Below are 24,858 nucleotides of genomic sequence, written 5' to 3'. Positions count from 1 at the left end.
TGCCGAGTGTAGTACTATGTCTTTTTCACGTATGTTTTATCACTAAAGATTGCAGGTAAGTGGTGAAGAATGGCTAAGTTTAAGATAAAAATATTATTTGATTTGTTTTATCTGTCATAGGTATTTTGTAAGTTAAAAATGTTAATGTTAGCAAATTGATGTCTCAGACTTGGTCGTCTCTCTTACAGGTGACAGGTTTCGTTCTATCATTGACGATGCTTGGTGGTTTGGAACGGTGCTGAGTCAAGAGCCGTATCAGCCACAGTACCCTGATAGTCATTTCCAGTGTTACATTGTTAGGTATGTATGCAGATGAAAACCAGTCATCTGCAAACATTTGTTCGCTGCGGCAGGTTGTGGTATGAATGACGTGTTTCAGGTTAAAAAAAACACCATTGAGTTCGTTGTTAAGTCACGTCAGTCTCACCTTTGCAGCATCTCTCTAGAATGCCTCTGTTACTAGTACCCGCCTTGGTACAGGTTCTGCTTGCTTCCCTGGGACCTTTTTTGTAGCCTCCTAATATTTCCTCAACCCAATATTGCAGGATCATTGTTCAGGAGCACATGTTACTTCATTTCCCTTGTTCAAAAAAAGTCTTTGCTGCCTTTCCATTGGCTGTGGAAACAAAGTCCACATTCTGAAGTGTGGCATTCAAGGCCTTCACACTATCTTTCTTCACTTACCCTGGGTACAGGCCACACAGCATTTCTGGTTTTGTCCTTGAATCCACCATACATTTTTATACTTGTTTGTTATAATCTATTCGAAAAAAACCATACTATTTAAACTTACTGCTACAGTGAGGTTAATTTTTGCATTTTCTATCTTTTTGTTTACTCTTGTAGTGGGTACCTAGTTATTAGCCACAGGTTTATTTTTTATTTATTTATTTTTTTTTGTGATACGCGGGCCTCTCACTGCTGTGGCCTGTCCTGTTGCGGAGCACAGGCTCCGGACGCACAGGCCCAGCGGCCATGGCTCACAGGCCCAGCCACTCCGCGGCACGTGGGATCCTCCCAGACCGGGGCACGAACCCGCGTCCCCTGCATCGGCAGGCGGTCTCTCAACCACTGCGCCACCAGGGAAGCCCCTATTTTTTATTTTTTATTGGAGTATAGTTGCTTTACAATGTTGTGTTAGTTTCTGCTGTACAGCAAAGTGAATCAACTATACATATATCTCCTCTTTTTTGGATTTCCTCCCCATGTAGGTCACCACAGAGCATTGAGTAGAGCTCCTTGTGCTGTACACAGTGTTCTCATTAGTTATCTATTTTATACGTGCTATCAATTGTCTTTATGAAGGGCTAACCAGACTTTTTTTTGGTTTTAACAGGTGGGACAATACTGAAATTGAAAAACTTAGCCCATGGGACATGGAACCAATACCTGATAATGGTATGTAATTTTTAAACAATGAAAATACATTTTCAAGTTTTTATGCTACTAATGCACATAGAGCACATTTGTGGTCTTTGAGAAACATTTTTAAATTTATGGTAACTGAGCTTTACTAAAACAAGTGAACAGAATTATGTGTATCTGGCTCCTTAATTCTTATCCTGTTTCCAGCTTGTTGCTCGCTGTATCTTAGTCACCAACTGTCATTTCTCATGTAATTGTGCTTTAGTCTCTTCTTGATCTCCTTCACTTAGCCTCCATTTCTCTTTCCTCATCCTTATTCTTTTACCCTTGTTCTTTCTTCAGAGAAGAGCTCTAACCTGACTTCTGTCTTTTGCATTACCTCAACTTGTCTGAGAAGTAGAGTTCTTTGTTCCAAAGGCCGTATCGTCTCCAGTGCTTGCTGTCCCACTCCTTTGAACTTCTCTTGGACCTGGTATTTACACTTAGTTCATTCCCTCCAACAATTTTAGTTTCCTCCTTCCTATCTCCATTCAAGTTTGGATTTGTGTCTTATACCTTAAAACAGCTTTCATTTCATTTTCTTGAACATTTTGCTACTGAATTACTTCACTCTTGTTGAACTTTTTGAAGGGGTACCCTGTATATCTGTTGGCTCCCATCTTTCCACCATCAAGCTTTCTTTTATATTAGTGTTGATTCAGCATAAAAACATGCAAGAACTTGTGTCCTTCCACATCCACCATTTTTGACACATGAAATCTTTGCCCTGTGTTTTTTGCTTGTGTCTGCCTTAAGGGTCAAGCCCTTTTTCCTTTGTGTTTTTTTTTTTTTTTTGGTACGCAGGCCTCTCACTGTTGTGGCCTCTCCCATTGCGGAGCACAGTCTCCGGACGCGCAGGCTCAGCGGCCATGGCTCACAGGCCCAGCCGCTCCGCGGCACGTGGGATCCTCCCGGACCGGGGCACGAACCCGTGTCCCCTGCATCGGCAGGCGGACTCTCAACCACTGTGCCACCAGGGAAGCCCCCTTTGTGTTTTATTCTCTGACATATCTCCATCAACTGTTGCCTTGCTTTACTTTGGAAATAAGGAGTTTTTCCTTTTTTTTCCTCTTTTTGTTTTTTTTTAACATCTTTATTGGAGTATAATTGCTTTACAATGGTGTGTTAGTTTCTGCTGTATAACAAAGTGAATCAGCTATACAGATACATATATCCCCATATCTCCTCTCTCTTGCGTCTCCCTCCCACCCTCCCTTTGCCACCCCTCTAGGTGATCACAAAGCACTGAGCTGATCTCCCTGTGCTATGCGGCTGCTTCCCACTAAGGAGTGTTTTTCAAAAAAATGTTTTCTAAATAACTACACTTAGCAATATGAAATGACATTTTGCGTTGTATAAAACATACATAGATAAGTGAAAACCAACATTTTTTTGAGGTCTTACTCTGCTGCTAAGAACTTCATATGTATCGATTCATTTAATCTTACTCTGAGGTGATGCTCTATTATTAATTTTACAGATGAAGGAACTCAGGCTCAGAGCGTTTTCAGTAACTTAGCTAAGTCACACACCTCTAAAAAGGATAGGAGTTTGGATTCTAGCCTAAGCCATCTGGCACCAACCAGTGCTTTTAACTGCTAGTTATAGCTGCCGCTTTGTAAACGATACCAAATCAATAAAAGCACTTGCATAAAGAGATTTTACATGTTAATGAGGCCAATAAGTCTTTAGAAGAGTTGTCAAAAGACATGAACAGGCAGAAAAATAAATTTGGAAGCATATGAAGAAAAGCTCATTTGCATTATCAGTCTCGGAAAGGTATATTAAAATAATAATATTTTAAATAATTTAAAATATTAAAACATCGTTTTACCTATCAGATTGTTAGATTGATACGTTTGTCTTCTTTCTGTTGACATTTTTCTTTTTTAAAAAAATAGTTTTCAAGAAACTATTCTCTGAATATTTACATTGCCTCTTTTTCTTTTTAAAAATGTGCATACTCTTCCATTATCAATTTTTACTGCACTTTTTAAACATTTCATTTTGAAATAATTTCAAACTTAAGAATATTACAAAAAGAGTACGAAGCATTTCTGAACACCCAATTTTCTCAAATGTTAACATCGTAACACAAGTATAGTGCATTTATCAAAATCAGGAAATACCATTGATACAATTCTAATCTTATAGACCTTTTTCAAATTTTGACCATGGTCCTAATGTTCTTTCACACATTGAATTTCATTGCCATGTCTTCTTCGTCTCCTTTAGTCTGGAATCCCTGAATCTTTCCATTATCTTTCATGACCATGACACTTCTGAAGAGCACTGGCCACTTTGCAGAATTTCCCTCAGTTTGCGTTTGTCTGATATATTTCATGATTAAGTCCAGAGTTTGCATATTTGGCAAGAGTGTCAGAGAAGTGACGTTGTGTCTTTCTCAGTGCATCATATCAGGAGGCACGTGATAGCAGTTTGTCCTGTTACTGGGAATATTAACCTTAATCATTTAATTCAGGTGGTGTCTGCCAGGTTTTTCTGCTATAAAGTAACTTCTTTTTCCTTTGATTAGTATCTTGTATGTGAACTTGGACAACTGAATTTAAATATAGTGTATATTTAGTTTGGTTTGATTTTTTTTTTCTTTTTTGATGGACTCATAGTTGATCCACCTGAAGAATTAGGAGCCAGTATTTCTGTCACTTCAGATGAGCTAGAGAAATTGCTCTACAAACCCCAAGATGGTGAATGGGGTCAGAAATCGAGAGATGAAGAATGTGAACGAATTATTAGTGGTATAGATCAACTTTTGAATCTTGGTAAGTTTTTTTACGGTGACAAGTTTATGTTCAAGATTCTTTTCCACAAAAGTATTTTAAAACAGTAGCATAATTGTGGTTGTGTTCTTTATTACAATTTGTATTTATTACTTTTTGGGTAAGCCTGTAGTGCTAATTGTAGCTCTGTTTTATGAATGATTTGTAGAGAAATATCACTTAGAGGTAATGAATTTCTTGATGAAAATTCTTCCTTCTGCCATTACAGATATAGCAGCAGCTTTTGCAGGTCCGGTTGATCTGTGTACATATCCAAAGTACTGTACTGTAGTGGCCTATCCAACTGATCTGTACACAATTCGAATGAGACTTGTTAATCGATTTTACAGGTCAGTAGAAACCTACTTTAAAAAAAATTTGAAAAGATATTTGGCCAGTTAACCAGGTAGAGTTAACAGAGGTAATGGTGGCTGATAGTGACAGTGGTGGAGTGGGGGCTGATTGACATTATTTTCTGTTTCATTCTCTTCTTTTGTTATAGTCATTTCTTGGTCCTGTGTAAGACAGTGTGTTAGATGCCTGTGGGTAGGTATGGATAGAACCTGGATAAGGAGAAGTACCACGTTTCATTCCTCAGTCTTTAGTAGTCTGTTTTCTTGCAAAAGCTGCTCCATTTAAATATAAAATTTAGTTAGTAATGACTTTGGCCTTTGAAAGATTAAATCCCCAGAGTCATCAACTTTTTATCTCTGGCTTCTAGAGCTTTGAAAACTATAAAATTTCCCATTCTCAGTGATTTTTTTTTTTTTTAAAGCAGGTGATGGTATTCTGTATGATTCAGCTGCTTTGAGAAATTATATTTACAAAAAACTGACTTCTTGAGTTCACATTGTTGATGTTAATTTACCTCTGTAGTGCATTCGTTCAGAAACCAGTTTGTGAGTTTATAGTCAGATTGACTTTCTTAGGATTGATGGTATTTAACACATTTTCTTCATTGAGTCTCAGTAGCTTCAAATATACCTATAGGCAGTGTGAAAAGGGAGGGTTGCCCTTTTGGTTTTCTGGATGTGATTAAGTGATCTGTTACGACTTTCAGTGCTTAAATGTATTCTCTGCAGTTCAGCTTCCAGTATAATTGCTTATGACTGTGATCAAGTTGACAGTATTAGAAAGTTATTCATTATAACTTTACACTTATGGTTTAATTAATATATCATGCTGGCTTAACATGCTGGATTTTTTTACTTGGTTTCTGTCTTTTCATTTTTTAAGCCCTAAATTGCCTGTTTTTTACTTTGAAGGAGGCTATCTGCATTAGTTTGGGAAGTCAGATATATAGAACATAATGCCAGAACATTTAATGAACCTGAGAGTGTAATTGCAAGATCAGCTAAGAAGATAACTGACCAGCTTTTGAAATTTATCAAGTAAGTGACCTCATATTATAGATGTTGTGGAAAAGTGCCTTTGCATATTGTGCTCTTAAAACTATCCAGTTCTTAATTTGTGCTCTCTGAATTATACCCTTTTAATGTGTTACATTAAATGACATTTCTTTACATTTCTTCTTTTGTGATTGTAATTTAGGTAAAGGAATGAGAAATTGAATAGTCCAATTTTTTCTATTTTTAAAAATTTTGAAATAATTTTATACTACAGAGAGTTGCCCTATGTATACATATACCCTTCACCTGTTTTCCCCTTAGGTTAACATTTTACACAACTGTGGTGTCCTTATGAAGTGTTAAGAAATTATCCTTGATACAGTACTATTGACTAAAGTGTAGAATTTATCTGGATTTCATCAGCTTTTACATCAATGTTTTTTTCTGTTTCAGGATCCAATCCAGAATTCCCACTGCATTCACTGTTTTGTTTTCTTAGTCTCTTTTAATCTGTTCTCTAGTCTTTCCTTTCTTTTATCACTTCATCATTTTTTAATGAGTGCTGGACACTTATTTTGTAGTGTGTAATTAATTTGGCTCGTCTGATATTTTCTCATGATTAGATTGAGTTTTAATCTGTTTTGGATTGTATCCTGTGAATATTCCACACTTTTCTTGCATTTGGAAATCGATTTGGACTAGTAGGATGAAAACTGACCTGCAGGTTGAGATCCAGGTTCTAACCTAATCTGTTCTGGTGAAATTTTCTGGGTGACTTTGCACACATTACTCAGCCTCTTTCCTTTAAAATGAATGATTTTGCTATATGACCTTGTATGCCTTTCCCCCAGTTATAAAAATTCTTTGAAAGAATTATATACTGGAGAAGATAATTTATAAACTCTGACATCATTTTCAGTATCTGGCTACAAACTGGGGAATAACTGATTGCAGCTGTTTCACTCTCCTGGGCTGAATCTGTCTGATGTCTGGAGGACTCAAACTTATTGCCTCTCCTCCCAAAGTTTCTTCTTTCTACTTCAGGAAGGTCACATACCCATTTTCATCTCCGTTGTGTCTAGATACCCCTATTTTATGATTCTTTCTTCTGCTGTGTTTACAGTGAGGTTAAGATATAATTTATTTTAGTTTTTACGTCCTTTTTTGCTTCTATTCTTTTTTATCTCAAATCAACCATTTTCCTGGTACTCACTGTACAAATATTACTAGTGATGATAACTTTGAAAAACTCATCCATGTATTCATCCAGTTGAGGCTATACATATAGTATTTCTGTACACACTTAAATTGAAAAAAAAATTAACTTTCAGTGTTCTAGTATGGTCAGTTGTTTCCACAGAGGATAGAGTAAAAACCTGATATTCTACTGCTTGAAATTAGGTGTGCATAGGAACTGTTTGCATAGTTGGGGAACTGTTTGTATCTTAATCTGTAGTTTGAATATTTGGAGACAGGGACTACATTTGCATACTGTTAAATTAAAAAATTGTCTTTTAGGAGTCAAGACTGTACAAATATCTCAGAACTTTCTAACACTTCTGAAAATGATGAGCAAAATGCCGGGGATTTGGTATGAAGTTTGTCAATTTTATAATGATTTTTGTTAATTTCAAATGATAACTTAGAATGAAGAGTGAAGTAGAAAACGTTGGTTACCTAAATCAATTCTTGCTATATTCCAATGAACTATGAAAATAGGGCACTTGATAAAACTACATTTTAAAATTATCTAGATCATCAATGAGGTAATAGCCAATAATTGATATTAAATAAACAAGTTATGTCTAAGTGAATTAACTTAGGTGTGGAATATATTCTCTTTCCAAATTTGAGATAGAGAAAGGTGTATTATAAGAAGTACCTTGGATATGTTTTTGGTAAAATCAGCATCTGAGGGAATTCCCTGGCAGTCCAGTGGTTAGGACTCAGTGCTTTCACTGCTGTGGCCTGGGTTCAATCCCTGTTTGGAGAACTGGAATTCCACAAGCCATGTGGCACAGCCAAAAAAAAAAAAAAATCAGTATCTGAGAGTTGGATTTAATTGTAATTAAAAACTAATGAACTTTACCATGCTGTAAGTACCCTAAAATCCTTCACTCAATATGGTGTTGAAGTGTAAGTAAAGGCAGATATCATTGATGTTGTGTAATTTCACTTCAGAGAAAATCAGGTTGTTGTATGGAGTTGCAGGAAGGATATTTTTTTAAAAACAGTGTGGTGTCAGTTTCTACACAAACTATCATTGTATTTCACTGATTTTCATTGGAATAAAAATGGGGATGCTAATATGTGATTTAGGGAATAAGAAAATGTGTAGCGTACAAAATGTAGGAATCTGTGGGAGACTCTTCTGAGTTTTATGGAAGAGGTAAAAACACAAATTTAAAGCTCCTTGGGCATGTCTTCTGTGGACATGCACATGGCAACTTTTTATAGCTATATTTTGGATTTAGTGCATGTTTACGTTAGGGAATGTAAGTGGTTATTAAGAATAAGAATAAGGGTTGGTTTCTTGGAGGGTGAGTGCCACAAAGACCATCTGATAGTCTGTATTTTGAGATTTTGTTAACAAGTTATAACCCTCGTAAACCTAATGTCTTTGATATGCTAAGATTATTGCATATCTAATGAAAATATTAACACTTAAAATGCTCTGATTTTTATTCCTAGGATGATAGTGATCTTCCTAAAACATCTTCTGGAAGAAGGAGAGTAAGTTAATTTGTGTGATTAACCTTAGTTGTTTATTTACTCTGTGTTTTAAAATCAACATAAGATTTTAGGTGTTGTCTTTGAAAAGTTACATTGATATTGATATTGAATATTTTATAAGAGAAATGGGAGAAATCACTGTAAGGTGGATGGCTAGGTAAGGTTTAGTGGAAGGGTTGGGATTTGGACTGTGTCCTCAGAATGAGATAGAATAAGAAGAGGACACTTGAAAAGTAAGGGTTATTATGATTCAAGCTAAAAAAGTAGGAAAGTGTGGCATGTCAGTGGGCTACTGAGAGCATTGGCCTGACTGGCGTAGGGATTGAATTTTGGAGTGAGCAAAGTGGTTGCGTCTGGCTGTTACGTTGGGAGCAGATTATGGTGATATTGTAAACCAAAGATTTCTTTTAAATTTACAGTAGAGAGTCAATTCCATAGCCAAAACAGATTTTGATTAAAGTTAGATAGATTTGTATTAAAGTTAGGAGTTCATTGCAAGAATCTCAGAGAAAAGGTGGGAAACTTAGTCAAGAATAGTGCTGGCTGGGAATTCCCTTGCGGTCCAGTTAGGACTCCGCACTTTCACTGCCGAGGGCTCGGGTTCAGTCCCTGGTCAGGGAACTAAGATCCCACAAGCGCACAGTGGCGTGGCCATTAAAAAAGAAAAACAAAAGAATAGTGTTGGCCTGCAATAGAGAGGAAGGAAAGAAGATGAGACCTTTTAATGGGAAAATTAACTAGGATTTGGTGACTGAACCTTTTTTAAAAATGAGGATTTGTTGGGAGGATAGGGGAGAACAAAGTGGGAAATAAGCTTTGGATATTGGGTAGTTAAAATTGTGGTGTCATCAGCAGTTCTTGAAGCTCTTATGTAAATGTTAATTAAAAGTAAAGCTTATTAATTGGAAAATGCTTAATAGTGTTATCTTATATTTCATTCAAATGCTTAAATTTAAGCTGTTTATCACATCAATTTTCATAATATGCTGCCTCAAATAACAATGAAAAGTTAAGATTCGAATTATTACCATTTTCATATAATTTCATTTCTAAACAGACTTCTAAGTATTTAGTATCTGTTTAGTATTTGTCGTGATTGCTGTAGCAAATTATAAATCTAGTGCCTTAAGCAATAAAAATACCTTGTAGTTCTGTGGATTAGAAGTTTGGCATGGGTCTCACTGGACTAAAGTCAAGGTGTCAGCATAGCTGTGTTCCTTTCTGGAAACTCTAGGGTAGAATTCATTTCCTTCCATTTTCCAGCTTCTGGAGCCTCATGGTCCCCTTGCATCTTCAAGTCAGCAGCATAGCATCTTCCAGTCTGCCTCTGACTCTTCTGCCTCCCTTGTATGAGGACCCTTGTGATTACATTGGGCCCACCCTGATAATCCAGGACTGTCTCCCCATCTCAAAGTCTATCTACTCTTTTAGTCATATCTGCAGAATCCCTTTTGCCATAGTCACAGGTTCTTGGGACTAAGATGTACACGTGTTCGGGAGCATTATTCTGCCTACTGCATTATCCATTGTAATACTTCATGTTCTGTGAGAACATTTTCTAAACTTAGGAGATAAGTGGTGGAATGAAAATGTTTTTAGAGTAACAGATGTGACACTGGGTTTTTTAAAAAAGTGGATTTTTTTCCCCAAGTAGATAGAAAATCATGTAATGACATATTATGACATAATACAGAAGACAACAGCTCAGTTGCATTCTTACCATTATACTATATCATACCATAGTGTGGCTTTTCCAAGATTGAAAAAACTTTTAATGTTATGAATGTATTTTTAGGTTCATGATTGGAAAACAAGGAGCATCAAAGCAACCAATTATGTTGAAAGCAACTGGAAGAAACAGTGTAAGGAACTAGTGAACTTAATATTTCAATGTGAAGATTCTGAACCATTTAGACAACCTGTTGATTTGGTTGAATATCCAGTAAGTTGTCATTATTTGAATATTTGGGGCTTTTCTTGCTGGTGTAGAGGAGATTGGGATAGAGGTATTCAAATTAAAAAGTAAGATGTCTAGAATTCCCTGGTGGCCTAGTGGTTAAGATTCTGGGTTTTTCACTACCGTGACCCGGCTTCAATCCCTGGTCGGGGAACTGAGATCCTGCAAGCCACGTGGCGTGGCCCAAAAAAAAAAGAAAGAAAAAACCCCCAGCAACCAAAAAGTAAGATGACTAGGCTTCCTGTTAACTTTGTCTCTGACCACTAATTCAGCTGTGGAAGAGTTGTTTTACACAGTTTTCTTGAATTAATAGACACCCTTGTAACTTGGGTTAAGACGTAGTTAACCAGTGTTACGTAATATAATTGGAGGATTAGTAGGCCCAGCCCCAGGAAAACTATGAATTGGTTAAAAGTGTCTGTCTTTACTTTCTAATAGGGAAATGGAAAATGACCTAAAAAAAAAAAAAAATTAGCACAAATTTACTGTAGGAAGCTTAGAAATTATAGAAGGGTATAAAGAAGGAAATAAAAACAATTTCATATCTTGCTGCCAAGTATATAATTTTGTTATATTTCTTGTCCATATGTTTGGATGTCTTCTTTAAAATTATTGTTGATTCTTAAGATCCTTGTACCCTTTTTTCTTCTGTCATTTTGAATATTTTAGAGATTTGATGCACTTACATTTCTAAAAACGGGAATCGAATCTTTGAACTAATTATTGTTTTTAAAACCTAGGATTACCGAGATATTATAGATACTCCAATGGATTTTGGAACAGTAAGGGAAACTTTAGAAGCGGGAAATTATGACAGCCCTTTGGAATTTTGCAAAGACATCCGGTTGATATTTAGCAATGCAAAAGCATATACACCAAATAAAAGATCAAAGGTAATTTTGAAAGTGGTTTATAAAAAAGAAAAAAAGTACGTGTGATCTGTGTAGATGGTAATTTTCTAGTGTTTGGTAGAGGTGGGAGCATAAAAGATCAGTGAGTAGAGTAAAACCACTGTTAAGCATAGAGTGCCACTGCCCAGGCATCTGCTTAGGAAACATCATTTCCTTGTGACACTGTTCCGCTTTCCTCAAGTTTTATAAACAAAAGAGTATTGGTGCGAGTGAGGACACCAGTGAAAAATGAACAAATTTGTATTTGATGTATAGAGTGAGAAAAATGTGTTTTCTTACATATGGGAATCTTGAAAAGTGGATTGGGAACTTAGTGATAGAGGCTGGAAGAATATTAAAAGTAAGAAAAGGAAAATCTGAAGTGAGCGTGGACTACTGATGGCATACTAACATTTTTTATCTGAAGAAGAAACACATCGGCCATCTGATTAGTTAAGAACACAAGTAGAGTGGACATTCCTAAATTTTTGTTCAAATGTTCTATGTTGGATAACTTTTCAAAACTTGTTGAAACATAATAAATACACAAAAGGATACACGTACTCTCAGTGAATATTCATAAACCTTTGTAGCCAGTGTGCTGGGTAATTAAAAAAAAAAGCAATAATTTGAGAGTAAGACTTTAAAATAAAGCCCTTGCTTGATGTTACAGCACTTTCTCTACCATCAGTGACTATCACTGCTAATTAACCATTTTGTCTTAATTTCACTTCTCCCTCATTACTTATTATCAGACTGCGTGCATTAATTCTTCTCTTAATCTGAGAACCTTTTCATTGCATTCAGTATCCAAATTGCTTATTGGATCAGTTTAACATACAAGTCTAACATTTTTCCAAGCTTGTGTTGTCAGTATTCACCATTTGCGAGACTTTCTTTCCAGACAGAAAATAAATTTCATTCATGTCTTTTTCCCTTTTGTTTAAAATATGTTTGAGGATACATCATACAACTCATGCATTTGAAGTGCACAATTTAGTGGGCTTTAGTATATTACCAAATTTTCAAAATTGTGGTTACATATATATATAAAACAAAATTTATCATTTTAACCATTTTTAAATGTATAGTTCACTGGCATTAATTACATTCACAGTGTTGCTCAGCCATCACTGCTATTTCCAGAACTCTTTCATCATCCCAAACAGCAACTCTGTCACCAGTAAGCAAGTAACTCCACATTCTCCCTTTCCCTCAGCCCTTGGTAACCTCTAATTTACTTTGTATCCCTCTGAATTTGCCTATTGTAGATATTTCGTACAAATTGAATCACACAATATTTGGCTTTTGTGTCTGGCATATTTCACTTAAAATAGTATCTTAAAGGTTCATCCATGTTGTTGCCTGTATTGGAACTTCATTCCTTTTTTTGGCTGAATAATATTTCATTGTATGGGTATATGACATTTTGCTCATTCATCTTTTGATGGACACTTGAGTTTCTACTTTTTGGTTATTGTGATTAATGGCAATACAAGTATTTGTAAGAGTTCTTGTCCTCAGTTTTCTTGGGTATATATCTAAGAGTGGAATTTCTGGTTCATAGAGTAATTCTATGTTTAGCCTTTTCAGGAACCACCAAACTATATTCCATAATGGCTGCACCATTTTGTATTCCCACTGGCAATGTACGAGGATTCTAGTTTCTCCACATACTTGCCAAAATTTGTTATTTTCTGTGTTTTTTAAAAAAATTATAGCCATTGTAGTAACTGTGAAGTGTTATCTCCTTGTAGTTTTGATTTGTATTTATGTTATGACTTATTAAAAATTATATCTAGAATTTATTTAAATCAGATATAGTAAGACATGCAGACATGAATTGTCATGAAGGAAGAAGTTTATACTCACAGATCCCTAGAAACAGAAGTGTGTGATACAAGGTTGATGAGTAGGCAGAGGGGAGAGGAGGGAAGGGAAGAGTATGGCGCAGAGCTTAGATTGGGGTTTTCACAGGACGGCAAGGCAGGGCAGAGTAAACAGTCTGGGATTGGCTAGTTTGTAGTAATTGGAGCTTTGATTTGTAGGGGTGGTCTCTAGATGTCTGATTCCTGGCCCTGGGGTGATTTGGGTAGGGGGAATATTGGCTTGGTGTATGAGAGTTTGATAAAGAAGACCTGTTAGGTGTTTGATCTCTGGATTGATTGTTTTCTGTATCAGAGGTACACCTGCAAAAAAAAGCCACTTGCTATCTCTGGGAACTAGCCCTGGGATGGGGTAGTCTCTCCAGGATCAAGGCTCCAAATGCCAGAGCATCAATGATACAGAAAATAAGAAAATATAGTCAGTACACTAATGATGTTGAGTATCTTTTCATGTGGTTATTGACCACTTGTATATTTTCTTTGGAAAAATATCTATTCAAGTGGTTTGCCCAATTTTTAATTGGATTTTTGTCCTTTTGTTGTTGAGTTGTAAGAATTTTTAAATATATTCTGGATATTAAGTCCTAATCAGATGAATGTTTTCCAGTTATTTTGTCTGTAGGTTGTCTTTTCACTTTTGATAATGTCCTTTGATGCAGAAAAGTTTTTAATTTTGATGAAGTCCAATTAATCTATTTTTTTTCTTTGGTTTCTTGTGCTTTTGGTTTCATGTTTAAGAACCCATTGCTACTTAGCGTCACACAGCCTGTAAGATGCCCAACACTACTATGGAGCAATTTGAAAAATATGTGTCAGAAACTTAAGTGCCATTTGACCCATTAATTCTAATTTTTTTTTTTTTTTTGTACGCGGGCCTCTCACTGTTGCGGCCTCTCCCATTGCGGAGCACAGGCTCCGGACGCGCAGGCTCAGCGGCCATGGCTCACGGGCCCAGCCGCTCCACGGCATGTGGGATCCTCCCGGACCGGGGCACGAACCCGTGTCCCCTGCATCGACAGGCGGACTCTCAACCATTGTGCCACCAGGGAAGCCCCATTAATTCTAATTTTAATAATTATTTTTTATAGACAGTGTTAACTGTGGAAAAGACTACTTGCACAAAACATATATATTAAGGAGTAATTTATAGAGGCAAATGTTTGGAAATAGTGTTCAAAATAGTTTAAAAAAAATCCACTGCCAAATTCAGTGTCATGAAGATTCACCTCATGTGTTCTAAGAGTTTTATGGTTTAGTTCTTATGTAAGCTATTGATCCATTTTGAGTTAATATTTGTGTATGGTGTAAGATAGAGGTCCAGTTTATTCTTTTGCATGTAGAAATCCAGTTGTCCCAGCAACATCTGTTGAAGTGACTATTCTTTCCCTATTAAATGGCCTTGCACCCTTTTTGAAAATCAGTTGGCCATAGATATATGGGTTTATTTCTGAACTCAGTTCTGTTGCATTGGTTTATACATATGAGTGTTTGTCTCTGTGTCAGTACTATAATGTTTTGTTTACTGTAGCTTTAGTAGTAAGTTTGGCAGTAAAGGAAATTTGAGTCCTCTTACATTGTTCTCTTTCAGGATTGTTTTGGCAGTTCAGGGGGTGCAATTCATTATGAATTTGAGGATTGACTTTTTCCATGTCTGTTTTCATAGGGATTGAATTGAATGTGTAGATTGCTTTGGGCAGTATTGACGTCCTGACTACTGTTTTTCTATCCTTTAACGCCAGATGTCTTTCCATTTATTTAGGTCTAATTTCTTCCAGCAATGTTTTGTAATTTTCAGTGGAGAGTCTTACAGCTCCTTGGTTAAATTTATTCCCACATATTTTATTGTTTCAGATGCTATTTGAGATGCAGTTGCTTTCTTTTTTTTTTTTTGTGGTACGCGAGCCTCTCACTGTCCACTGTGCCACCTGGGAAGCCCTGCAGTTGCTTTCTTAATTTCCTTTTTTGCTTGTTCATTGTTGGTGTATAGAAACAGAGCAGATTCTTGTGTGTTAATCTCATACTCTGTAATTTAGTTGCATTAATTTGTTAGCACTAATAGCTTTCTTGTAGAATCTTTGATTGCTTCTATATATAGGATCATTTCATCTGCAAATAGAGATAGTTCTACTTCTACCTTTCCAATTTGAATTATTTTTATTTCTTGTTTAATTGCTCTGGTAGAATTTAAGGTACAGTGTTGAATAACAGTGGTGAAACCAGGCATTCTTGTATCATTCCTGATCTAAGGGGGAAAGATTTTCAGTCATTTACCATTGTGTATAATGATAACTGTGGGTTTTTCACACATGCCCTTTTTCATGTTGAGGAACCAATAATTTTAGCACTCATTTTTGTTAAACAATTTTATTTTTAATTCAAATGTATTATTGAATTTTTCAGATGAAAGTGGTGGTACTCAGGAGTATCAGAGCTTTCAAACTTAATACGATTGAGGAAAAAAAATCACTCTTGTTAAAATTGGTGACTTATGCTAGAGTTCAGGTTTGAGGGAAAAGAATAATATATATACAAAATACTGGAAATAACTGTTAAAGACCACTTCAAAGATAAAGAGGGATTACAGATTTCACATATACTTATTATATGTATGTGTATATAGGTTTCCTTCTGTATTTGAACATACCCCATTTCTAGGTGAAGAACCAGCTACCTTAGGACACATCTTGATAACAGATACACGGAATAGATCAAGATAAAGCACAGATGCTCACAGATACAGTTCAAAACTGTGGTGACCTGCCTAAACAAAATGAGTCACAAAGAGATGTACACCAAGACACATCATAATTAAAATGGTAAAAGCTAAGCATAAAGAGAGAATTCTAAAGACAGCAAGAGAAAAACAAAGAGTCATAACGTAATAGATACCCCTTAAAGCTGTCAGCTGATTTCTCTGCCCGAATTTTGCTGACCAGAAGGCTGTCGAATTACATATTCAAAGTGCCGAAAGGGAAAATCTGTTGTCATTATACTTTTGTCAAAGCCCATAGAATATTCAACACCAAGAATGAACCCTAATGGTTCTGATGGACTTGGGGTGATAACGTGTCAATGCAAGCTCAGCAACCATAATAAATATATCTCTCTGGTTTGGGACGTTGCTAAAAAAACAAACAAAAAACTGAGGTGACCTGATGCTGAGATGCTGAGTGTAGTTGCTGGGGAAGGAGCTTGGCGGTGCTACTCTTGCTGTTTGGGGTACGCACTACCTCTATAACAGCTTGCTGCAGACAAATGCTGAACTCTGTTTTCACCTTTTTTCATAGAAGTGAAAATCTCCTTTGGATTTTTTTTTCAGTTAGCGAAAACAAGTACTAATAAAGTACGTCTTTTGTAAAAGTGAAGTGGCAGAAAGTAGCGTTTTTGAAAGTGGGGATACCTGTATATGTATGTGTGTATATATGTATGTGTGTGTGTGTGTGTGTGTGTGTGTGTGTGTGTGTATATATATATATATATATATATGAATATGGCAAATTCATACATTTTACATACTTTTTAAAGGTTCCCCAGTGTTAGTCTCTTCACCCTCCTCTACCATGCACCCGAATGATTGATATTTAGCTTTTGAATATTAGATTTTTACTTTACAGGAATGATTGTGGATGAGTAAAGAGTACTTCCTGTGAATACAGAGCTGTGCCAAAAAGTTATTTATAGCGGCACTCAACATTACATTGCTGTTCTTTTGAGGATTTGATGTTATTTAATTATAAAAGTTATTAGAACACAATCTTATATAAAGTTGTAGGGCATAATGTCTCCTTTTGGATGTAAGCAATCGTTTTTTTCCCAATAATAATCTAAGTGGCATCAGAGGCAGTCAGATTTCAAGTAGAGAGTAGTGTAGAAGTGCTTTTGTTCCCTTGCCCCAAGGAGACACTGCTTTTCTGCTGCCTAAATAGCAGCCTTAAAACCAACCAGGGGGCTTCCCTGGTGGTGCAGTGGTTGAGAGTAAGCCTGCCGATGCAGGGGACATGGGTTCGAGCCCCGGTCCGGGAAGATCCCACATGCCGCGCAGCGGCTGGGCCCATGAGCCATGGCCGCTGAGCCTGCGCATCTGGAGCCTGTGATCCGCGACGGGAGAGGTGACAACAGTGAGAGGCCCGCGTACCGCAAAAAAAAAAAAAAAAAAAAAAACAACCACCAACTTCCTATCTACGTTTGGGAGAAGGAGGCGTTTTGGGGATTTGTACAGGTAGATGTGGAAAAAACCAGTTGAGAACCATTGACATACAGACATAAATCCTAGATACAACCCTAGGGTTGATTGATTTAAAATTACTTTCTTTTCATCGGAGAAGTGTGTATTTGATACTTCCACTGTCCTTGCAGGGAAGCGATGGAAAATGAAGTAAGGAACAGTCATTTATCTATAACAGTGATATAATAGATTACAAGTAGCCTCAATGACTATAATTTTACTTGTAAAAATATTTTAAAAGATATTTTATAGTACTAGTTTTGCTTTCATGTCCTTGCAGATTTACAGTATGACGTTGAGATTGTCTGCCTTATTTGAAGAAAAAATGAAGAAAATCTCTTCTGATTTTAAGATTGGTCAAAAATTCAGTGAAAAACTTCGAAGAAGCCAGAGGTTCAAGAGACGGCAAAATTGTAACCGTGTCAATCAGTCTAACAAAAATATCAGGTAAATTGGTTATTGCAGTCTTTGTGTGCAGTTTTTAAAAATTTCAGGTTGTGATACCTCTTTGATTTTATTAAGCTAAAAATTCTTAATCATTTTACAGTATATTCACTAAAGAATAGTCATTGTTTTTTATGGCTTGAAAGCATTCTCTGCATATAGAGCTGTTGCATTAATTTTTAATTATATACATTTGTAAGCATTTAATGAAAAGCATCAACTAAATCTTACTAAGGATTATTCAAAATATTTCTTGTCTTCTGCATAAGAATTTTTGTTTTTAATGCAGAGGATAAAATGATTACTCTGTATGGCTATTGAGCATTTGATCGTGTAAGGGAAAATGCCAGTTAGATGTAATGCACTCTATTTTCACTGGGGATTAGTTGTAGAGAAGAAATATAAAATGAAGGATTTATTCTCTTTATAGTAAATTAATATTAATTTATATTTTGCCATTTATGACTATGTAGCTTACATTACTATCAAATTTATAGATATTTTGACATGTAGAAATATGGAAATTGAGTTTTTCAGTGTTTAGTTTGTTTTTATGTACTTTTTTTTTTATAAATTTATTTTATTTATTTATTTTTGGCTGCATTGGGTCTTTGTTGCTGCACGTGGGCTTCCTCTAGTGTGGCGATCGGGGGCTACTCTTGGTTGTGGTGCGCAGGCTTCTCACTGTGGTGGCTTCTCTTGTTGCGGAGCACGGGCTCTAGGCGCGCAGGCTTCAGTAGTTGCAGCACACAGGCTCAGTAGTTGTGGTTCGTGGGCTCTAGAGCACAGGCTCAGTAGTTGTGGCTCACGGGCTTGGTTGCTTCATGGTATGTGGGATCTTCCCGGACCAGGGATCAAACCCACGTCCCCTGCATTGGCAGGCAGATTCTCAACCACTGCGCCACCAGGGAAACCCATCATGTACATTTTGAATGTGCGCTATACCCTTGATGGATTTCCTCATGGTTGTTCTTGGGATTACACCATGCATCTCAATTGAAAACAATCTACTTCAGGTTAATACTATTTAATTCCCATAGATATAAGAATTCTGTTCCAGTTTAGCTCCCTTCCCCTTCTTATTTGTGCTGTTACTGTCATACAGTTTATATCTTTATAGGTTGTTTTATGAAGTTGTCTTTTAAATCAGATAAGAATAAACAAATTACTTATACTGTTATTTATGTTTACTTATGTAATTATCTTTCCCAGTGGTCTTTATTTCTTTTTATAGATTTGAGTTACCCTCTGGTGTCCTTTCTTTTCAACCTGAAGTCCTTTAATATTTCTTGTAAGGCAGACATGCGAGCAGTGAATTCCCTTAATCTTTGTTTATCTGGGAATGTCTTAATTTCACTTTTATTATTTAAGACTAGTTTAGTTGGCAGTGTTTTTCTTTTAGCACTTTGAATATGTCATCTTACTGCCTGCTGACCTCCAGTGTTTCTGATGAGAAGTCAGCTATTAATCTTACTGAGGTTCCCTTCCTTGTGCATATGGAGTTTTCTCTTGGTGCTTTCAAGATTTTCTTTTTGTCTTCATCTTGCAAATGACTGTAGGTGTGGATTTCTTTCCGTTTATCCTTATTGAAATTTGTCCAGCTTTGTGGATGTATAATGTTTTTCATCAGATTTGGGTGGTTTTCAGCCATTATTTCTTCAGATACTTTGTTCTGCTCCTTTTGTCTCCTTTGGGGCTCCCATATGTTGGTATGTTTAATGGTCTCCCAAAGGTCTCTGAGGCCTTCTGCATTTTTTTTCTTCATAAAGGATAGGATGAAAAGGAAAAGTTTTCACTCTTGAGCTACTATCACCTTGTCTACTGTTAAAAATCAAGTTTATGGGCTTCCCTGGTTGCGCTGTGGTTGAGAGCCCGCCTGCCAATGCAGGGGACACGGGTTCGTGCCCCGGTCTGGGAAGATCCCACATGCCGCGGAGCAGCTGGGCCCGTGGGCCATAGCCACTGAGCCTGCGCGTCCAGAGCCTATGCTCCGCAACGGGAGAGACCACAACAGTGAGAGGCCCGCGTACCGCAAAAATAAATAAATAAATATGTATATACTTATGATAAGTATATAAGCATATAATTATTTCTTTTTGTATTACCCTTCAGCTGATATTAATGGAAGTTAAAATTTTGACATAACAAGTTTGAGTTTTCCTTTTTTTATTTTTATTTTTTAATAAAAGGAGGAAACCAAGATGTTACGTTTTACAGTCATTTGTCCCCCTCCCATTTGTAGCTGACAGATTGGATTTAACACATGGAAACTGAAAGACTACTTGTCTTTAAACCTGGTCTGTTTACATTTGGAAACTTGAATTTTCTTGATTATGATAAACAATAACTGCTTAAAAGAACTGTGTTTTTTAAAAATTGAAGTATAGTTGATTAATTGTGGTTATCTTTAAGCTCCTAAAAGCTCCTTTGTCTTTTTGTTTTAAAGGAAAACAAAACCAAATCCTTTTGTTTTAAAGGATTATCTTTAAAAAACATGAATATTACTCAGATCTGTAATTTAAACCCAAAGATTGTCTTATCTTAAACTTCCACTGTTTTTCACCATAATCCATGGCTCAGGGGCCAATTTTGGTGAATTGGCCCTTAGATGTAAACAGATTGGTCTCAGGAAAAAACTAGCTTGTTCTCTTTTTTGCCTCGCTGTTCTTTCTCTTCAGGTTTTGTCAGTTTCTCCTAATTTTATACTGTCTTTAGGAATATATAAATAGGAGCCTAGAGGGAATGTTGTCGTATTGAGACTCAAATTTGTAATATGGGCAGTTCCTTGGTGGCCAAGTGGTTAGGATTCCAGGCTTTCACTGGTGTGGCCTGGGTTCAGTCCCTGGTCAGGGAACTGAGAATCCCGCAAGCCGTGGTGCAGCCAAAAATCAATCAGTCAGTCAAAATCACATCACATCACAAGCTCTATTGCAGATATAACTTTAAAAAAATTTGTAATATGAATGAATGCCTGTATTACATAAATGTTGGCTCCTCTTAGCATTTAATCCAAAGAATCTAAGGTATTCAGCATGATTTTCTGTAATTCTGTTTACTTGGATCATTTGTTCATTACTCAAATTTGGAATAAAATGATGTCAGGTTTAAAGAGAACAGTAATCCATGCTAGAATAAGATGTTAATAATGAATATTTTAATGTCTTGATCATAAAGTTATTCTCAGGTTAAGTAATAATACACTTTATTTAGGCATCCTCTGTTTTGTTAAATATTGTTTTATTTTTTCTTTGACCAGAAATATCAAGCAGAAGCGCTTAAAATCTCAGGCAAAAGTAATTCCTGAGTTGGTAGGTTCTCCTGTCCAGTCTACCTCAAGTAGGGCAGCTTATTCTACAAGCCACAAGACAAGTGCTAGTGTCTCTTCGGGTGTTACTTCTGGTGATTCTTCAGATTCAGCGGCATCATCAGAAAGAATGAGGAGAAATACACCTGTCACTCTAACAAATGGCTCTACATTATCTGGTGAGAAATGGAATGTTATATATTCACCTGTTGAGCACTCACGTTTGTAACATTGGTAGTTACTGTGGGTTTAGAGGAGAGAATAAAGAAGTAAGACATGACCTTGACATTCAAGGAACTTAAATTTAACAGAAGAGATTTAAGTAATACATGGAATAATTAGATTATATTTGATAAATACTGTTCTTTGCAAGTGGTGCAGCCACATTTTAAGCAAATTTGAATCATTCAGGTTTTAAATAATGTGATATAAGTACCACTGTTTGTGCAAAATTTGACATTTAAAAATTTCTTTAAATTAAAAAAAGGACTTGGTAATCATGTAAGTTTAAAGCTGATGACCTAGTAAATTCTAAACTGTTTATTTTATTACTATTTGGTGGTATAACTGTAGCTGACGCTGACCCTTTGTTAGCATTGTGCGAATGAGGCCATGGTGTGTACATACTTGCATATTGCTCTGAGTGATTTTGGTGACTTGTGATGATGGTATAATGATTACTGTTGTGATTTAAAATAGTAGGATCAAACAGGTAAAATGCAGCCAAATTTTAGAGACTGGCAAGTCTTGCAGAAAAGTTTGGATTACTTAATAGGGTCCCTTGTTGTGAAGGAATCACATGACGAATTCTGTTTCAGGAAGATTAATCAGTTTGGCAGTGATATGTGGGGAAGGAGAAGAATCTGGAAACATAGTCAACATGATGGGAAGTGGGATACAGTAGGAGCAGGCAGAGTGGGCAAACTGCAGAGCAATTTCAAAGGAAGGAACACGATTTGGTGACTGATACCCCTCTAACAGCCACTCTGTTCTTTGACGTAGAGTTGGGTTGTAATATGGAGCAGAATTTTGTCTTTCAGCAGTATGTTCCCACTCATTTTGATGCAATATTTATTTTGTGATAGGCATGCAAGAACTGAGCCTGGATGAAGGAGCAGGAAATTTGGTTTCCTATCTTGTGCCTACACTTGTGCATATACTCATTAAGTATTATGGTGGGGGGAAATGACCTGTACTATTTAAATTATTCATCTCACACCTTTTCTACCTTTTGTGTGTGTGTGTGTGTGTGTTGAAATGCTCTTTCTTGAGCTTGGAAGCCTGTATGGTACAACTATGCTGTTAGGAAGGGCTACTAGAAAGAGACCTGAAAGCCTACTGAAATACTGGACTTGAAATGATTGTCTTTTCTATAGGAAATACCTGTCTCATAACAGAAGGAAGAAGATAGTGGAGCTAATTAAATTTTTAATGAAAGCTTGTTTATAAAATATATAAATTGTATTTTCTGAATCCAAACCAGTATTAACATGTTACTTTCAGAAATAAGAGAACAAACTTGATTTCAGATGCTGATTATGTACCTTTTAATACCAAAATGTTATCAGCTATTCTTTGGAACGGTTTTAAAAAATATACTCTCCTTTTCAGAGTATTTTAAGAATCTGCTTTTAGTCTATTGTTACAAAATAACTGCTTGTGTGTAAAGATAGGAGAATATATGTAATGAACTGTTGATGCTTCATTTTTCTTAGAAAGTGAAATGGAAGATTCCTTAGGTACCTCTTCATCATCTTCAGCTTCAAATAGTTCAGAGGAAAGCAAAGAGAGTTCAGGAGCTCGTGAATCCTCCTTACGTAGTGGGCTGGCCAGGAGCAGGATGACCAGAACCAGAGCCGCTAAAAGAAAAACTGGTGAGAAGAGGCTCAGTGGTACTTTGGAGAAATGTATATCAAGAGAATTCAAAAGCTAAATATTGGATGGTTTATTTATTTATTTACTTAAAAACATTTTTTTTTTAATTTAAATTTTTATTTATTTTTTGACTGCATTGGGTCTTTGTTGCTGCACGTGGGCTTTCTCTAGTTTTGGCGAGTGGGGGCTACTCTTCGTTGCGGTGCATGGGCTTCTCATTGCGGTGGCTTCTCTTGTTGCAGGGAGCACGGGCTCTAGGTGTGCAGGCTTCAGTATATGCGGCGCTTGGGCTCAGCAGTTGCGGCACGCGGGCTCTAGAGTGCAGGCTTGGTAGTTGTGGCACACGGGCTTAGTTGCTCTGCAGCATGTGGGATCTTCCTGGACCAGGGATCGAACCCGTGTCGCCTGCATTGGCCGGTGGATTCTTAACCACTGCACCACCAGGCAAGTCCTGGATGGTTTACTGACTTAATGCATCTGCACATGATTACATGTCCTTTAGGCTTTTTTTTTTCTTGAGGTATAATTGACATATAACATTATATTAATTTCAGGTGTACAATGTAATGATTTGACATTTGTGTACTTTACAGAATGGTTACTGTGCGTCACCATACATAGTCACAAAATTTTCTTTTTTCTTGTGATGAGGACTTTTAAGATTTAGTCTTAGCAACTTTCAAATATGCAATACAGTATTATTAACGATACTTGCCATGCTGTACATTATATCTTCATAACTTATTTATTTTATAACTGGAAGTTTGTACCTTTTGACTCCATTCACCCATTTCACTCACTCCCTATGCACCCTACCCTCAGGCAACCACCAGTCTGTTCTCTGTATCTATGAGCTTGTTTTTTGTTTTGTTTTTGTAGATTCCACACATAAGTGAGATCATAGGGTATTTGTCTTTCTCTGTCTGACTTACTTCACTTAGCATAATACCCTCAAGGTCCATCTGTGTTGTCGCACATGGCAAGAGTCCATTCTTTTTTATGGCTGAGAAGTATTCGTGTGGGTGTGTACCTTTTTTATCCATTCATCCATTATCGAACACTTAGGTTGTTTCCGTATCTTGGCTATTGTGAATAATGCTGCAGTGAGCATGGGGGTGCACATATCTTTTCACATTCATGTTTTTGTTTTCTTTGGATAAACAGCCAGAAGTGGAATTGTTGGATCATATAATATTTCTATTTGTAATTTTTTGAGGAACCTCGATACTGTTTTCTATAGTGGCTGCACCAATTTACTTTCCCACCAGCCGTGCACAGGGGCTCCCTCTCCTTCACATCCTCACCAACACTTGTTATTTCTTGTCTTTCTGATGATAGCTATTCTAAAAGGTGTGAAATGATATCTCACTGTGGTTTTGATTTGCATTTCCCTAATGATCAGTGATGTTGAGCATCTTTTCATGTGCTTGTTGGACATCTGTATGCCTCTTATGGAAAAATGCCTCTTCAGATTCTCTGCTCATTTTTAAATTGGATTGTTTGTTTTTTTGCTATTGAGTTGTATGAGTTCTGGATATTAACCCCTGATTAGGTATATGATTTGCAAATATCTTCTCCCATTCAGTATGTTGCCATTTCATTTTGTTGATGATTTCCTTTGCTTTTTAGTTTGATGTAGTCTTGTTTATTTTTGCTTTTGTTGCTTTTGCTTTTGGAGTCAGATCTAAAAAATCATTGCCAAGAATGATGTCAAGGATTTTTCTACCCATGTTTTCTTCTAGTAGTATGATTTCAGGTCTTACATTCTTTAATCCACTTTGAGTTAATTTTTGTGTATGGTATAAGATAGTAGTCTAGTTTCATTCTTTTGCATGTGGCTGTCTAGTTTCCCAACACCATTTATTGAAAAGACTGTCCCTTACCATTTTTATATTCTTGGCTCCTTTGTCGTAAATTATCTGACCATATATGCATGGGTTTATTTCTGGACTCTCTGTTCTGTCCTTTAAACTTTTTAAATTTAGAAAGGTAAACTTGTTTTGGCATTAAA

General features: G+C 36.4%; 1 protein-coding gene across 2 annotated transcripts in view; it reads left to right on the top strand.

The window, feature by feature from the left end:
* The window catches only part of BRWD1 (bromodomain and WD repeat domain containing 1), a 120,456-nt gene that overhangs the window by 87,101 nt on the left and 8,497 nt on the right, over nt 1–24,858 (top strand). For both annotated transcript variants that reach the window (XM_079923445.1, XM_079923446.1), the window contains 12 exons: nt 189–300; nt 1,337–1,398; nt 4,032–4,187; nt 4,414–4,534; nt 5,450–5,575; nt 7,052–7,124; nt 8,225–8,266; nt 10,062–10,208; nt 10,964–11,116; nt 17,505–17,671; nt 20,925–21,151; nt 22,688–22,846. In XM_079923445.1, the coding sequence (XP_079779571.1) occupies nt 189–300; nt 1,337–1,398; nt 4,032–4,187; nt 4,414–4,534; nt 5,450–5,575; nt 7,052–7,124; nt 8,225–8,266; nt 10,062–10,208; nt 10,964–11,116; nt 17,505–17,671; nt 20,925–21,151; nt 22,688–22,846 (1,545 nt within the window). The remainder of the gene's footprint in view (nt 1–188; nt 301–1,336; nt 1,399–4,031; nt 4,188–4,413; nt 4,535–5,449; nt 5,576–7,051; nt 7,125–8,224; nt 8,267–10,061; nt 10,209–10,963; nt 11,117–17,504; nt 17,672–20,924; nt 21,152–22,687; nt 22,847–24,858) is intronic.

This window comes from Stenella coeruleoalba, assembly GCF_951394435.1.
Source record: "Stenella coeruleoalba genome assembly, chromosome: 5".
Lineage (NCBI taxonomy): Eukaryota > Metazoa > Chordata > Mammalia > Artiodactyla > Delphinidae > Stenella > Stenella coeruleoalba.
This window is presented reverse-complemented; position numbering and strand designations above follow the sequence as displayed.